At 40.5% G+C, this 14,828-nt stretch overlaps 7 protein-coding genes across 11 annotated transcripts in view; 3 read left to right on the top strand and 4 right to left on the bottom strand.

Moving 5' to 3' along the window:
• The window catches only part of LOC148166642 (uncharacterized), an 87,679-nt gene extending 85,984 nt beyond the window's left edge, over positions 1 to 1,695 (bottom strand). Inside the window, exon 1 of the mRNA XM_088048911.1 lies at positions 1,635 to 1,695. The gene's annotated coding sequence lies outside the window, so the exon portion shown is untranslated. The remainder of the gene's footprint in view (positions 1 to 1,634) is intronic.
• LOC148166636 (uncharacterized) overlaps positions 1 to 13,521 on the top strand; it is a 94,674-nt gene extending 81,153 nt beyond the window's left edge. The window contains exon 4 of the mRNA XM_088048923.1: positions 13,433 to 13,521. The gene's annotated coding sequence lies outside the window, so the exon portion shown is untranslated. The remainder of the gene's footprint in view (positions 1 to 13,432) is intronic.
• LOC148166641 (E3 ubiquitin-protein ligase TRIM33-like) lies at positions 1,918 to 6,936 on the bottom strand. Of its 4 annotated transcripts, XM_088048917.1 has the most exons (12): positions 6,641 to 6,935; positions 6,317 to 6,589; positions 6,059 to 6,269; positions 5,745 to 6,008; positions 5,585 to 5,695; positions 5,141 to 5,448; positions 4,706 to 5,005; positions 4,502 to 4,659; positions 3,608 to 4,428; positions 2,886 to 3,069; positions 2,683 to 2,835; positions 1,918 to 2,629 (listed from the first exon to the last, which is right to left on the bottom strand). In XM_088048917.1, the coding sequence occupies exons 1-12, from the start codon at positions 6,669 to 6,671 to the stop codon at positions 2,477 to 2,479; spliced, it is 2,967 nt and encodes a 988-aa protein (XP_087905043.1). In that variant the 5' UTR covers positions 6,672 to 6,935; the 3' UTR covers positions 1,918 to 2,476. The 4 variants fall into 4 exon arrangements, with proteins under 4 accessions (XP_087905043.1, XP_087905042.1, XP_087905040.1 ...); XM_088048916.1 differs by having other exon boundaries at positions 4,502 to 4,656; positions 6,317 to 6,936; XM_088048914.1 differs by having other exon boundaries at positions 6,317 to 6,935.
• LOC148166640 (putative N-acetyltransferase san) lies at positions 7,305 to 8,108 on the top strand. Its single transcript, XM_088048922.1, has 3 exons — positions 7,305 to 7,443; positions 7,491 to 7,814; positions 7,862 to 8,108. Exons 1-3 carry the CDS (start codon positions 7,436 to 7,438, stop codon positions 8,025 to 8,027), a joined length of 498 nt encoding a protein of 165 aa, XP_087905048.1. The 5' UTR covers positions 7,305 to 7,435; the 3' UTR covers positions 8,028 to 8,108.
• Positions 8,039 to 9,357, bottom strand: LOC148166639 (bone morphogenetic protein 2-like). 2 transcript variants are annotated; one of them, XM_088048921.1, is made up of 4 exons: positions 8,971 to 9,357; positions 8,710 to 8,922; positions 8,490 to 8,658; positions 8,039 to 8,443 (listed from the first exon to the last, which is right to left on the bottom strand). In XM_088048921.1, exons 1-4 carry the CDS (start codon positions 9,298 to 9,300, stop codon positions 8,118 to 8,120), a joined length of 1,038 nt encoding a protein of 345 aa, XP_087905047.1. In that variant the 5' UTR covers positions 9,301 to 9,357; the 3' UTR covers positions 8,039 to 8,117. The 2 variants fall into 2 exon arrangements, with proteins under 2 accessions (XP_087905047.1, XP_087905046.1); XM_088048920.1 differs by having other exon boundaries at positions 8,710 to 9,354.
• Positions 9,450 to 11,015, top strand: LOC148166638 (acylglycerol kinase, mitochondrial-like). The gene is made up of 4 exons (XM_088048919.1): positions 9,450 to 9,672; positions 9,716 to 10,062; positions 10,109 to 10,502; positions 10,549 to 11,015. Exons 1-4 carry the CDS (start codon positions 9,560 to 9,562, stop codon positions 10,922 to 10,924), a joined length of 1,230 nt encoding a protein of 409 aa, XP_087905045.1. The 5' UTR covers positions 9,450 to 9,559; the 3' UTR covers positions 10,925 to 11,015.
• On the bottom strand, positions 11,006 to 13,119 carry LOC148166637 (TBC1 domain family member 19-like). The gene is made up of 8 exons (XM_088048918.1): positions 12,841 to 13,119; positions 12,434 to 12,739; positions 12,298 to 12,389; positions 12,191 to 12,248; positions 11,911 to 12,141; positions 11,562 to 11,859; positions 11,310 to 11,511; positions 11,006 to 11,261 (listed from the first exon to the last, which is right to left on the bottom strand). Exons 1-8 carry the CDS (start codon positions 12,940 to 12,942, stop codon positions 11,006 to 11,008), a joined length of 1,545 nt encoding a protein of 514 aa, XP_087905044.1. The 5' UTR covers positions 12,943 to 13,119.
• Positions 13,522 to 14,828: the final 1,307 nt, after the last annotated feature.

Raw genomic sequence — 14,828 nt, 5'->3', positions numbered from 1 at the left:
ATTTTTCAATTTATCGAGGTAAATCGAAAGAACCGGAAAAAAACTTCAACTAAGAATCAACTGTATTGACCAAAAATCTAAGCTAATTTGATTTTTCCGTTTTGTGAACGGATTGTAGCTTAAAGCTCGTATTTTACCATTCGTCTTCAAGGACTGCTCGCCTGTAAAAGTTTTAGCCCAACTTTAAACAGCCATAAAGAGACTTCCAGTCAAACGTCCTAAATTTTAACCACCGTTAAACCACAACAAAACCAAAGTGACAAACGAGTTGGTTAATTATTTCCCACAAAATTTAAAATGTGTGTGTGTGGCCAACTTTAAAGTGAGCAAGTTTTGTTTAGCGCGGCTGTCTCGGGCGTCAATTTATAGTTAGATATCGGACCTCCGAGACGAGGGTTTCGCCCCGGCATGAATTTTTCATGGGGGCCATAGCCATCGTCTTACACCAAAGACAAATTAAGATATATCAGTCTTTTGAGTAAATTTATAAGCCCGCATTCGCCACGCAACCATCACGAGTTCTTTTTATGATAATTTTTACCAAGTGTGTTTCTGACAGGTCCAATTACTGTGTAAAAATTTTTCCTCGGATAATTAAATATTTACATTCATGGGAAACGAGCTTAATCGGGGTTTCCATACTTGCACGTAATTTGATTTGGGGATTCCCATAACACTATCCATTATCATGGGGACAACAGCGAAGACTTAATTCAATGTAAATACAATTATCGGGCCTTTAGGCCATTGCAAACGACACGTCGCCGATTTCAACGGCCAAAGACGTAATTCGATACCAAGATGAAAGCTTTTCGTGAGAGAAAAATGAAATTACTTGGAGAAAGTGCACAAAAATGAAATGAACAAAACATATGAATTTTTAATTTTACGAACAACGACGTCCTAGACAACAAAGAAATTCATTAAAACAACGGACGGTGGTTAAAACAATTTTGCAAAATTCGTTGAGCGACTAGACAGCGATCGATAAGCTTGCAAAGTCTAAATTAACTCTCTATGCTCAAATTTAAACTAAAAATAAACCATCTCGCTCCGAGTGAAGTTCATCCCGTATTATTGATTTATGACAATATAATTTTCATTTTGAGCTGCGGTTATTAATAAAATATCGAGTTCCTAATAGAGACAGTCAAATATTTGCAATATTGGATGTTATTACATTTTAGTATCTGCTTTTTTCAATTTAATTAGACGTGTTTGTTTTACTCGAGGAATTAAATTCGGCTCAAAGCATCAAATGGAATTAATTACCGATTCCTTTTTATTTTTCATCTGAAGGAGCTGAGGAATTGAAAGACATGTGAATCAGAAAAATCTAAGAGCCCTTAAACAGACAAAAACAATACTTAAGAAAAATCGAGAACTCAACGAGTTTTTGCACGTTATATTTTGACAATGCCGCCAACAAAAACATCACATTTCACACCAATTTATTTACGCAATTCACACCTGACAAAAACAGAAAAGGAGCGCTCAAATAATAAAATTTATCACCAAATTCATTACCGGTCGGTGATTATGTCAACTGGCCACTTTTTCGTGGGCAAAAAAGCGTTTTTACCGCCCCTTTCCCGTTGTGTAAATAAAGGATCTAAAACAGTATATTTACGTACCTTGAAGCGTGGGCGTCGAGACCGCGTGTCTCCCTGAATCGCAGCAAATGCACACTACCCTTGCCGGAGACGCGCTGTCTGGGGCGGCTAAATCGGCCGCCGACAACCGACGATCGCCGCTCCAACAGCCACCTGTAGAAATCTCGTGCCGCCGTCAACAAAAAAAAAATCCTATCAACTACGCGATCTCTTTACGACGGCGTTAACACGACGACGTGGGTGGGCGGCTTCAATCACTTGCCACATTTTAATGCCGAAAAACGGATTTGGAAAAACGAATAGGTGAGACATTAATATATTTTTATTGTTTATACAGCTTACAAATTGATCTGACAATCAATTAAATGCGAATAACAAAATAGATAAATATTTATTTCGTACTATAATTTCCATATACATTTATGTAGGTTTATAATGAGTTGTAGGTACAATCTTATTCGCGATATCCTACCGTCGCATGCGATCGTAATTTGTGTGCTTTTGAAGGATCGCATGAGATTATACAGGGTGATCTAGAAACACCAACGTTAATAGAACCTGTATGTAACACCAACTATGTGCGTAAATACACTCTAGCTTGATTATAGATTCTATAAAACCAACAATTCGATTTACCATGACGTGTCGAAATCCTAAAATAATCCCAAACAATAGACTAACAATATAAAATCACTAAAACATGATAAAATCTAACAATAATCTTTCAGTTGTCTCACTAAAATATATAACAAGTGTCTTTCATCGCGCCGAAACAACTGCCTGAAATAAATAAAAGTCGTGTGAGTTTGCATTTTGACCTAAAGGGAGAAATACACAGTGTTATTCGCCCCTTGAACAATTTGTCAATCACTTATAATCCGCCGATATTTCTTGGCTGGAGGCTGAACATCATCGTCATCAAAGTGTTCATAAGCGTATTCAGGCAGGAATTTCTCCAATTGCTCATCGAAGAATTTTTCTAGAGTTTTAGCATCAGCGTATACTTGAGAATCCTCCTGAAAAAACCAGACAACAATCACAACGCGTTCAACCCCTCAACAATACTCACAGGATTATATGTGTAAGCGTTTTTGAACATCAATCGTACGTCTTTGATCAACTGCTCCATGCTTGTATAATGCTCTGGTGCGTTCCAATTTAATTTCTGGCGAATTGTATCTAAAGCCATCGGACTTTTGATTATCGCATGGTACTCTTCATTCTACAACGAAAAATTAGGAACGAGTTCATTATGCGTCGCTTTAATTTTACTTCGATCCCGATTACTTCCCGGAACGGCAAACTTGGGTCGTACTGACAGTATAATTCCAAAACCACGCGCTCGGCGATCTTCTTATCTTTCTCGCAGAGTTCACCCTCCTTTTTCTCGTTTAATATGTGATCGGGGAAATCGGCAAAGTTTGTACACAGGAGACACTGCCACGTGTCGTTCTCCCTTCAAAAGAAGACATTTTACTTGGGGATGAGCATATTTCGAAAGGTGATAACAAGCTATTACATGATTACGACGGGATAAATTGAAGAGCTCGTGAGGGAGGGTAAATTTGATGAAAAAATTACAACCCTTGAAATTAAACGAACTTTCAAATAATCTCACTCCGGGATAATTACACTCATAACAAATTGCAGAAAATGTGGAAACTAACCCCTATTAAGCTGCAACGGTAACAGTCGTTTATTTTCCACTTTTTACCTCATTGACGGAGGGTTAATTTCCCTTTTAGTCATTGTTAACACCCACTGAAACCCTCGCATGACCGTACATGTAAGGACGTCCTCGCCAATTAGTGCGCACATTAATCGTGAATGCTTCACACTTTAGTTTTACCGTACTTATTATCTCGACGTGCGTGTTTAGAGGACAGAATGATTGATATCAGGTTCCGTAATTAAAAATAATGTCGAGCAACATTCAGTAGTGAATTCGCCCAAAAAATTATCCCAATTTCCGGTGCATGCAGCTACCAACTTACTCGACGCTCAAATTGGGAATGTGGCAGTACTGATGGAACACCTTGGGGCACTTGTCACAACAGACCAATTCTCCTCCGTCCATGCAGACCGCACACCAATCCTCATTCGGATCGTCCTTTCCTGTCTCCATGGGGTCGCTCTTAATTTTTCCGGAAGGTCCGGCATCCCCCGTCGAACTATCGACGTGCGGTGAACCTCCCGTCTTTTGCCTCCCTTCCGCGACGACTTGAACCCCGTTCGAATCCAATTTCGCGATAGTCGCCATGAGATCCTTGACGGAATCTTCGCAGAATTTATCCAAACTCCGTTCGGTGTCAGACCGTCCTTGAACATGATTTGGACTCGGTGTCTTCGGAATCGTCGACGTGACGGTTGCTGGAAGATTCTTGTTCTCTGCTTGATTCTGTTGTTTTAGCGTAATTTTGAAGTTGTCGTTGATTGTAGGTAACGTCATGTTGCGATTGTTGCCTTGGTTTGTGTGATTTGTCATTTGTTGTTGCGGGATGTGCCACCTCGCTGAAGCTCCTTGCATTTGGTACGGTCGCTGTTGTTGGAGCCCTGGGCGATTTTGACTCGACATCATCATCCTCATGGAGTTTTGCTGTTGTTGTCGGAACTGTTGATTATTTAACTGTTGAGGTTGCGGGGGTTGATTAGGATAGCGAGTTTGGTACTGTTGGGCTACGTGAGGTTGGACAGCTTGGTACTGAGCCGGTCCTGTTTGGATATAGACGGGGTTGCTATTGGTGGGTTGCAGGAGACAACGGAGGTTGCTTCGATCCGACAACATGTTTTGAGGGTGAGTCGAGGACGAAACCTGCTGATAAGTGGGGATTTAATTTAAATTCGGTGTTTGTGGAGGATTTTTACTTGAGATTTCAGCGATAATTTACCTGCTGTTGGTTCATGCCGGAGTTGGCCGCCATCCTTGGTAAGAGCGGCCTCGCCATCTGTCGTTGCATCTGCATGCGATTTGCGGAAATTTGTTGGGCTAAAGAAATGGGAATTTGTTGAGGGATGGGTGGTCCCATATGCGGCATTATTTTCCCTGCTAATAACCCAGAAATTACAAGTGTTTTTGAAAGAAACGCACCCACCTCCCATCCCTGGTTGCTGTATACTTGACTGAGGTACAACATTCTGATTCTGAGGGTACTGAGATCCATTTGTAAATTGACCATAAGGCGGTGGTAACCGCTGAGATTGTTGGTAACCAGGTGGCTGTTGATACGGCGGAGATTGCTGCTGATGCATCTGATTAATTGGAGATTGCTGTTGAGGAGGTCGACTATGACCCGGACTAGGAGAACCATGAGGTGGTATTGGAGTTGATGGAGAAACTGATTGCGATGGGTAAATCCTCCCATCAACCACAATCTGTCCAATTGTTGACATCACTGCAAAACAAACACGCCAAAAGTTAGATGAGAATCACCAAATCAGTGGTAAAAATAAATTACCTGTTGACAAACCTATGAAAGCATAAAATAAAAAAAAATTTAGTTCAACGTTGAAACAACGATACGGCTTACCTTTAACGAGATCAGGGAATTTATCCAGAGCCAGATGAATTCTGACTGGGATCTCTGGATTAGGAATGTCTGCTCTTTTACATTTTATCCTTCTTAAATGATCAGTTACTTGTTTTTTACTGTACAACAGTGCCATGTCGCTGCCGTTATCCAAAGCATGTTGAGTAAACTCAATACAGTGATCCGTCATTCCGGATAACTGCTCCAGGGCTTGTTTCTTCTCTTGGAGTGTCTTCTGTTTGCTGTCACAGACTTCTGTTAGCTTGGACACCAACTGCTTCCCCCGGACGTTGATGGTATTTGTTAATCTAAAAAGTGGTTTCATCAACAAATCACAATTAGAGCATTATTAATTTCAATAGAAAAGGCGGTGCAATCTGCAAACTCCCTTGACGATATTGATTGATCATGAATTATTAACAATCTGATGATTCAAATACCTACTTTACGACTAATTGTGTGATTTCCTTGACCAGAGCCTGTTTCTTCTCGATTATTAAATTTTGGCGGTCATCTATGACCTTCATGGCGCTACAAAGTAACGCCCTCTTATACCTAAAACAAACATTGTACCAAAAAGAACAAGAGCATGAATACCAAATACCCAACATCCTTCAGCATGTCTGCGATAAATTTCCGCGTTTCCAACGCAATCTCATTGGTAAATTTATACTTGTGTTCCCTGTGTTCAATCAGTTGACAGTCGCGACAAGTCAGCTTATCGCAAGTTTCGCAAAACAGAGACAGTTTTTCGTGAGGATGTACAGAACAGAAGAGATTAGGTGAGGAGCTTGTGGTCGCTGATTGGTTGTCATTTTGACCTCCTTCTTCTTTGGGTTTGATTGTGTGGTCTTTTGTTATTTTCAACCTTAAACGTGCGAAATTTAGAAGGAAACGTGTCTTTAAGGGGCGACAAACCTTTGATGGGCCTGTACACAACTCGTGCAGATATATTCTGAACATTCAACACACCAACTGGTGGCTATGGCGTCATCACTGCAACTGCTACATTTTAATTCGGTTAGTTTGGCGGAACTGCTATCGTCGGTGCTTGATAACTCCAGAAGAAACTGGTTATCTATTATTTTCCCAGGTTCACATGCAATGTTGCAAAGGGGACACTCCACATCTACAACACAATTATTGACTTATTGATTGTAATTGATTGAAACTCACTCTTGTCAAGCTCCGTTTCTTGATTTTCGTACAACTTATTCCCTATACAATTCCCACAGGCATTGTGTAAACACTCTAATAACTTGGGTTCATCGTTGGCACTAAGAAGTTGCTCACAAAACACGCATTTGAAGGTGTACGCCTCCCCTGTGGTGGGGCTCTCAACGTGCTCTTCCGCTGCATCCCCTAATTCTTTAACTTCACTCTTGGATTCCTCGGAGGGAGTCAGTGAAACATCGCAAATCATTCCACTGTGGTCATTTAGATTTTCCACTGAATCAATCACTTCTTTTTCATCAGAAGTTTGATGGTTGATATAATTACCGTCATTGTAATAAATATTTGATTCAGCCATGGTACCGAATATCGGAAGCAATTAAAAATGAAAAATTGATGATGTTGCTGAGGGACTGCTTTAAAATTTTAATTACCACCTTGATTGGGGACGTCAATGAGCATTTCCATTTCACTCCGTTTCGTACATTTGCACGTTTTTAATCACCTTTGGTGATTATTTACACGTTTATTTATTTATTTTGAACATTTCATGGACGCTTTTTCAGCAACACCTCAAAGTCTTATCAACGATTTCACCAACTGTCAACGCACAACTTGACGGAAACAAAGTAACTACTCCGACACTATTTTTATCGCTGATTTTATCGATTATGGGGCTGTAATCGACGCACTAACGATCACATAAAAGGTAGTTTGGGTACAAACGACCTCTTGTATTGGGTTTCGGTGAAAAACAACCCCAAAATTCCACATTTTGGTTTATTAGGTTGGCAACAAATTTTGGCGGATTTGTGAACATGAAAGTCGTCCTCCATCAAAGGGGCTCATTTATTAACTAATATAAAATTAATTGGTGCCTCGGCAGCTCCCAATCCGAGTCGTATCGAGTTTCATTTTTCATGCAGCGTTTGATTTAATTTTTAAATTTAATAAATTATTCACGAATTGATTAAAATGAGAGAGATGACACGACGATGGAAAAGGAGGGAGATGGTTGTGACAGGTGACAGCGCGCGGTGGAGCCACAACCACATCTATTTTTTTGACACTTTGCTTTAACAATTTTGAATTTTGTGGTTAGTTCGTTGGAAGCCCCCAGTCATGACTCGGTAAGTTTAAGAATCGTTATAGAGCACCAGTGAGTGTCTTCTTGTAGAGCGACGATCGAATTAGGAAATGTAACCCCACATAATATCAAACAACTGAAACGGCTCAACAGCGTGGTTTTCCCGGTCTCTTACAACGACAAATTCTACAAAGATGTCTTAGAAGCTGGGGAACTGGCGAAACTAGCATATTACAATGATATTGTTGTGGGGGCGGTGTGCTGCCGCATCGACACTTCAGAGAAATCCAGGCGGTTGTATATAATGACTCTGGGGTGTTTATACCCATATAGGAGGCTTGGGATAGGGACTCTAATGGTACAACACGTTTTATACTACGTAGAACAAGACGGCAACTTTGATAGCATATTCTTGTGAGTTGCACTTTTTTCTAGACACTCTTTTAAATGTTTTTTTAAAGGCATGTACAAGTAAACAATGAAGGCGCCATAGATTTCTACAAAAAGTTTGGTTTTGAGATTGTTGAGACCAAAGAGCACTACTATAAGAGAATAGAACCAGCGGATGCCCACGTCCTGCAAAAAACTTTAAGGAAAAAGGGTCAGACTAACGGAAATGTTGAATAAAAGTCATACCATACTTTAGAAATATTTTGTTTTTCTTTCTTTGCAGTATTTCTGCAGTTTCTTAATAAAGCATGCTCTGAACTATGGTATTTATCTGCAGCCACAAACTGAAGCAATCATGTCTTTGTACACCTTCAAAACAACGTTGGCGTTTTTATCATAGAACATAATAGAAAGAGGAGAGTATTGCACGGGGGCACAACAGAGAGATTTCCTTCCGGTTTCAGAAGACTTAATAACTCTGAAGTGATTAGGTAAGGGTTCTTCCGGGCGGTAACACGTTCCATGGCAATTAAAGGCGTCGTACCCGGAAGGGGCTATGATAAACTTCATCCAATTGAATCTGTTGAAATCCACAGGAAAACTGTGTTTTTTACAGTAGGTCGTGTTTGGTACCACTGCGTTAATTCTAGCTCCTAAGAAACGAGATTATGATGGAAAAACCGAGGGATACTTACTTACCAATGTCAGGCGCCTCGCCCTTCAAGACGAGAAACGTCTTCAAAACTTCGTCGCTCCCATCTTTGAACATACTAAATTGCTCTTGGTTGGGTCGGGAAATGGTTATAAACAACTTCAAATTCGTTCTGTTTTTCACAGCTTCGTGAAGAGTATTTGTTAGTTTGAACACCTGAAACAAATGAGGATAACGAAAGAATGAAAGAAAGAAGTTTGTGATCACCTGCCAACCACTGGCGGCCTGATAAATGTAGATAACATTAAGAAGTTTATGGGCATCTGGATTTACTAAAGACGTCGCGTTGATCAAATGATTCTCCATTTGGTACAGTCTCATGATTAAAGGCTTTTGGAGCAACTCCTTTTCCACCTTGTGGAAGAAATGAAGTTCAATATCTTTGATATCTTCTTCAGAATCGACGCCACTGATGTTATACTGCATGATCGTCGAGTTTTTAGGGTTCACATTGAAAAGGAATCTTACTGCTCCTGTAATATTGTTGGCGAACAAATCGTAATACTTCTTGATGTACACCGGAAGCTTCGGTCTCGTGAGATTGTTCCAGTTGTACTCCCATTCTGGATCTAGGAGTGGGTGAACCTGCACGTCCTCCACCGCCTTCTGTTTCGACGTCACGTTATTCCTCAACTCGCTCATGTGGAGTCCAGAAGGGTAAAAATTCCCGGAGTTATTCATGTTCAATCGACTCCGGATCATGTACTCATTACTCGTTTTATTCAAACTGAAGTAGTACGTTTTGGATTCGATCCCCGCGAAAATAAGGCCCCACAGAACCGCTTTCATCGCGAACATTTTGGCGACTGGGTAATTTAAACATTAGGATTTATTAAATACGCCCAAACCTAATAGGAAGTTGTAAATTCCTTAATTTGCGGGCAATTTTAAAAAGTGGGTGAAGACGCACGTGGCAACAATGTCGATTTTGGAAAAATTTAAATTTGACCGCCTCTTGTGAGCCAATCACAACGTTTTTACTCCTTCATCTAAGGGATCTTTGACAAACAAACGAACGTCAAAGAGGTTATGTTTACATGTGTTTTTCGTGGTTTTTATGATGGCTTTCGTGGTGAAAACGGCAAAAACTCTGAGAAACCACTGGAAGAAGTCGACTTTTGCAGCGGTGGCTCTGTTCTACGGTTATAATTACGCGGATGAATATTTCCAGTAAGTTGACATAACCTAACTTTTTTCTCTAAGATTTGTTCAGAACACAGGAATTAATGCGAGTTTACTGCGAAAAAGCGGCGAAATACGGAGAGGAGCCGATAAAGATTGACGCGGAGCCCCGGAATATAACTGTCATTCTAAATCCGAGTGCTAATAAGCGTAAAGCGACAGACGAGTTTGAGAAGTATTGTGCCCCCTTGTTGCATTTAGCCGGAATTTGCGTGAATGTGGTTAAAACAGAGTCGGAAGGACACGCAAAGACTTTGATTAACGATTTAGGTGGGACTGACGCGATTGTTGTAGCTGGGGGCGATGGGACTTTCTCTGAAGTCATAACGGGGCTTCTGAGGAGGACCCAAGAGAACACCAACGGGCTTATTTCTCTCGGTAATTTTACTTTTGTTATAAAATCCAATATAATATCTTCTTTAAGGTGTGTTACCACTCGGTAAAACGAATTCAGTAGCTAAAGTTCTTTTCCCATCTGGTCAATCCCTCGCGAAGGTTCGAGCCCTAGCAGACGCCACAATGGCGGTAGTCGAAGAAGTAGTCAAACCAATTGATGTCATAAGAGTTGAAGTCATGGAAGGCGACAGTAAACCGATTTATGCGGCTGCTGGTATCAAATGGGGCGCTTACAGAGACGCAGAAGCCAAAAGAGACAGTTATTGGTTGTATGGAAGTCTCAGAAAATACGCCACGTACTTGTTCAACGGTTACAAAAGCAGTCTGACGTGGAGTTGTAACGGGTCACTTCAATATTCGCCCCCTTGTAGTGGCTGTGCTAATTGTAGTAAACCCCCAGCGCAGCAAAAATGGTTTCAAAGGTAAAATCTTGACTATTTTGATGTGGAAATTAACAGTTTTGTTAAGGTTTTCCAAGGCTCAACAACTCAGTACCTCCCATATTAGCAACCCTGAATGTCAGCTCACTAATGAGACCCAAATTAATACTGTCGATTTTAATTTGTCTGTGACTAATGAACAAGTCCCGAAATTGGTGGTGCAATTGGGGCCGAAAAGTGTGGGATATTTTGAATTTGTACGAGAAGGCTGGAAGTCGGAGAATGGCGAGAGTAGAGATGTTAAACAAAGCATAGAAGCTCGGACGGTGGAATTGCAACCAAAAGTATCAAACAACGCCGAAGAGTGGTTGTCTATTGACAACGAGAGTTACGAACTCAAACCGATTAAAGTCACTCTGTTGCCTAAGCTGATTAACGTTTTTTGTGGGACAAACAGTATGTAAGAAAAAGTTTCGTTTTTACAACAGTATATTAGGACTACAATGTAAAATTACAAAATGGCAGTGTCTTAAACCCGTGAAACTTCACTCTTTCAAAAGCGACATTTGTAACAACGGAATAACAGAAATAGACGACAAATCCGCCAAAACAGCTTCAATATTTTGTAACGTGTTGACCTTCAACAAGTTATCTTTTCTAAACACTAAGATATCGAGGGCTAACAAAGGAATAATCTCCAACGAATCATAGGCTAAAATCAGGTCCCATAAATTTAACAGTTGCTCTGGTGGAAGGTGGCCACTGAAAGCCCTCATTATCCATTTGATAACAACTCGAACTCTGCAAAGAGTTCTGTTAGGTTCCTTTCAACCGGCTGTACCCACTTACGGATGAATTTGACATTTCCTAAAATGGTGCCATAAACTCGGTTCGAAACATTGTAACATTTTTTCGTATTGCAAACAAAGAGATACGACTCCTTGCGGATTCCCACAAACCCGATGCAAGCGATGAAAATATCGGATGTAGAAAGTGCGAAAAACAAAGTACAGTTGCACAGGGTCGTCATAGAGGTAACAAAACGGAGCGGCTAAAACTAACGAGTCAAACAAAGCTCTTGGTGAGATATCTTCACTTTACCGTACATGGTGAAACCGTGGAATGGAATGACTCCACTGGGCGGAAAAACGATCGTGTTCTCAGGGATGTTTTGCTTCCCTTTGATAACAACCTGCATGAATCCCGGCTGCGTGGACAAATCCTTCAGGATCTCACCATCCCGCGAGAAACACAACATCACTTGGTAGAGCACGTCCTCAAAAACAAAGTACTGATCGTCATTCGACGCCGTTAAGTTAATATCTTTGATTATCAACTTGTCGATCATGAGGTCGTGTTGTAGCACACTTTCTTTCAGCGTCTCAAAGTGAGTGTAGTGCTGGAAAAAACGCGTTAAATGGGGGTTGGAGGACCTGGTGGGGGTTGTTACGTATGGCTTGGCTTCCGCTCCCAAGATTAGTGTCCAAATTTTTGCGCGTAGCGCATTCGGACATCCTTTTTTCAAAAACTCTTGCGCTATCGGGGCGTAGTTCTTCGCCAAGACTTTCTCTCCGAGAAGCATTCGTTCTGTTTCCAACGCGCTGTAATGAGGAGACAATGACAGCGAAGAGTTAACACCCAGGATTTGTTCACCTCGGGAGAGTTCTAAAAAGAGGCACCTCTGTTGACTTGTTAGTATTTGGTTTAGTTGCAACACGGAGCGGACTTACCAGGTCGGCTAGGTTCCTCACTTTAAGAGGCATTTGTGCAAACTCCCATTTCGGGGAACTGTAACAAGGTGAGGGTTCAATGTGCGCTTTAATTTGGTGCTTCTTACCCCTTATTCCTGGTGGTTGGTCCTTTCAGATTGAGAAGAACTTCGAAAAAGTCTTTGGGTGCGAACACCGGTCTGTATTTATGGATATCGACCTTGCATTCAGTTACAAGACAGTGATAAAAGTGTGAGTACTCACTTCGTAGTTGCTGAGTTCGCCCCATTTCCCCGCAAGCTCTTCTTTTTCAGAAAGCGTTCTGACTTTCGCTAAGCTGATTCCGAGTTCGGTGCACATCGAATTTAGCGACTTGTGGATGCGTTTGTCCCAATGAATCTGCGCTTTTCTGAAGAACGTGTCGTACGGCGATACAATCTCTTTCTTCTTCGTCTTCATCCAGTGGTAGACGTTGTTTCGCAAACTTGCATCGAGGCCGTTGTCTTTCATCGTCTTCAACAAGCTGTCTTTGAAATCTTCATATTTTACACTGGGAGTGGAGACGAGTTTCTGAAACATGATTTATACTTGAATTTGACAGAAATTTGGAACAATTTTGATTGACATGAGTGCGACATTATACTCAGTTGATTAGAAAGACGTTGGTGGACCTGGATGTCTTGGAAGAGGGCTTGATAAGAAGGTGATGTTTTGAAGTCTTCGCAGATTTTTATTGCAGTGTGATGAATGCTTTTGTCTTTGATGTCGTCCATTAAAATTAAGGCCAGCAAACGGTGAGGGTCTTTGTACTTTTGTGGACTGTTGAAAAGTTGCTTAGCGACTATATCGATTCACTGGGAGTTTAGAAATTTGAAAGTCGAATTTGGGATATTATGTGAGACGCATGTGGTATTTATTTCTGTCTGTCAAAATTCCCGAGCTTCAAAAATTAAGGTCTTTATAGAAAACTTTTTTCTTTTTTTTTAGAGAAGACTTTTTTTTCTAGTGACTTTAATATAAATGTGGTGAATGTGACCATTTTTGTTTGTTTTAACAGGGTGAGAATTTCCCTCCTTTTTGTTTAGACTTGAAGTTGTCAAAACATGCTTACATTTGATTGGTTGAACGATTAGTGCAAACTGGCATCAACCTAAGAAAACAAAAGTTACTTTGTAACCGCGAAATTACAAGGGTGTATTATTGGTTGCCTACACGCTGCATGTTCAAGAGCCCTAATTTTTACTAATTTAAATTTATTTTCAGAATTCAACAGATGATTAACAATGATGCTGCTTGCACCAGAAATCTTCACTGTTCACTTTCTTAATTTTCCGGGAGTGCTAAGAAATTGCACAAGTTAAAGAACTTCATTTGAAGCTATCTGGAGTTGGAATTGCAACAAATTTATGGGTCTTCATTGAAAGGTAAGCTGAAAATTGTTTGAATCACAGCTTTAAAATGTTTTCTGGTATTTCATGTTAAGAGACTGAATCTATGGATGATGGTCTTCTTATGACTACACACACCTTGCAGTATCTTGATGGTACCACCCATAGCCTAAGATGTCGAAAAGGCGGTTGTCGTCGGTCAACGTTGAAGGAGTCTGCAAATTATTGCACAGAATTGAAGAAACCACTCATTTAGCGCTCACAGAATACAGTGAAGTGATCCAGGAGCATAACAACACTAAAAAGGTAAAATTCAAACATGTTTTAAGTCAAAGTCAAGTGTTCTTTTTCCAGTGGTTGAAGATGTCGTTCAGTGACTGGGAGATGTTCAAAGTGTTGCAACGTTTTCAAAGCTGATGAGTCTTCAAGCAGAAAACGAGTGTTGCTTCAGAGAACACCCAAGGGAACTCAACCAACGCAAACAGAGCATCAAGAAGCAGTTAGTTGTCAAGAAAGAAAATACTACAAAAGCTCTGGAGGACATCTGCTGCCTTGTGAGCTATTTTGTGAAGTTTAGAAAATAACAGGAAGCGGAAGTTTATGGAGAATTTTCATTGGTCTCTTGAAAACGCGAGATTTTGAAATCTTACAATGCTGAATGCTTTGCTGCTTGTTCAGGACGGATGGAAGGTTTGTTTGTTTTTTTTTTATGGTCTTACCTTAATCTCTTAGTTGCAGCTGAAGACGACTTTGTTGACCTTCCTCTTGGTCAAAGAAGGAGGCGCAATTGAAAGCTTTGCCGAGAAGAAATAGCAATTAACTACAGAGTGACAGTCTCAGCTGCACATTCAGGTAAGGTAACATGTTCCTGATGAAACTTTTTTTACACTTCTTGCAGGAAGAAGATGGACGGAGGACGAAGAGGATGACAAGTGTAGGAGTTTGAAGTGTCTTTTTTTTTGCTCACATTATTATGTTGTTAGACAAAATGATGTAATTTGCAATGTTTTGTACCATTTAGAATTTACTCATTTGATTACATACATAAAGTTTAAGGATTTTGTTTTCTTTCCTTTTTCCGGTTAGTCGTTTTCATCCAAAAATGTATCCAAGTTGCAAGAATGATTGAACTAAATAGTTCGGCATCATTTCACCAGGTGGCGCTTACTCAAGACAATTGAGGTAAAAATCCGTGCTAAATTGATTAGCTAAGTTTCAAACCACAAATTTAGCCCTCTGGTGAGAGAATGCTTGAACTAAATAGTTCGGCA

This window comes from Gnatocerus cornutus, unplaced genomic scaffold, assembly GCF_029298725.1.
Source record: "Gnatocerus cornutus isolate USDA-ARS CGAHR unplaced genomic scaffold, icGnaCorn1.1 ctg00000023.1, whole genome shotgun sequence".
Lineage (NCBI taxonomy): Eukaryota > Metazoa > Arthropoda > Insecta > Coleoptera > Tenebrionidae > Gnatocerus > Gnatocerus cornutus.
This window is presented reverse-complemented; position numbering and strand designations above follow the sequence as displayed.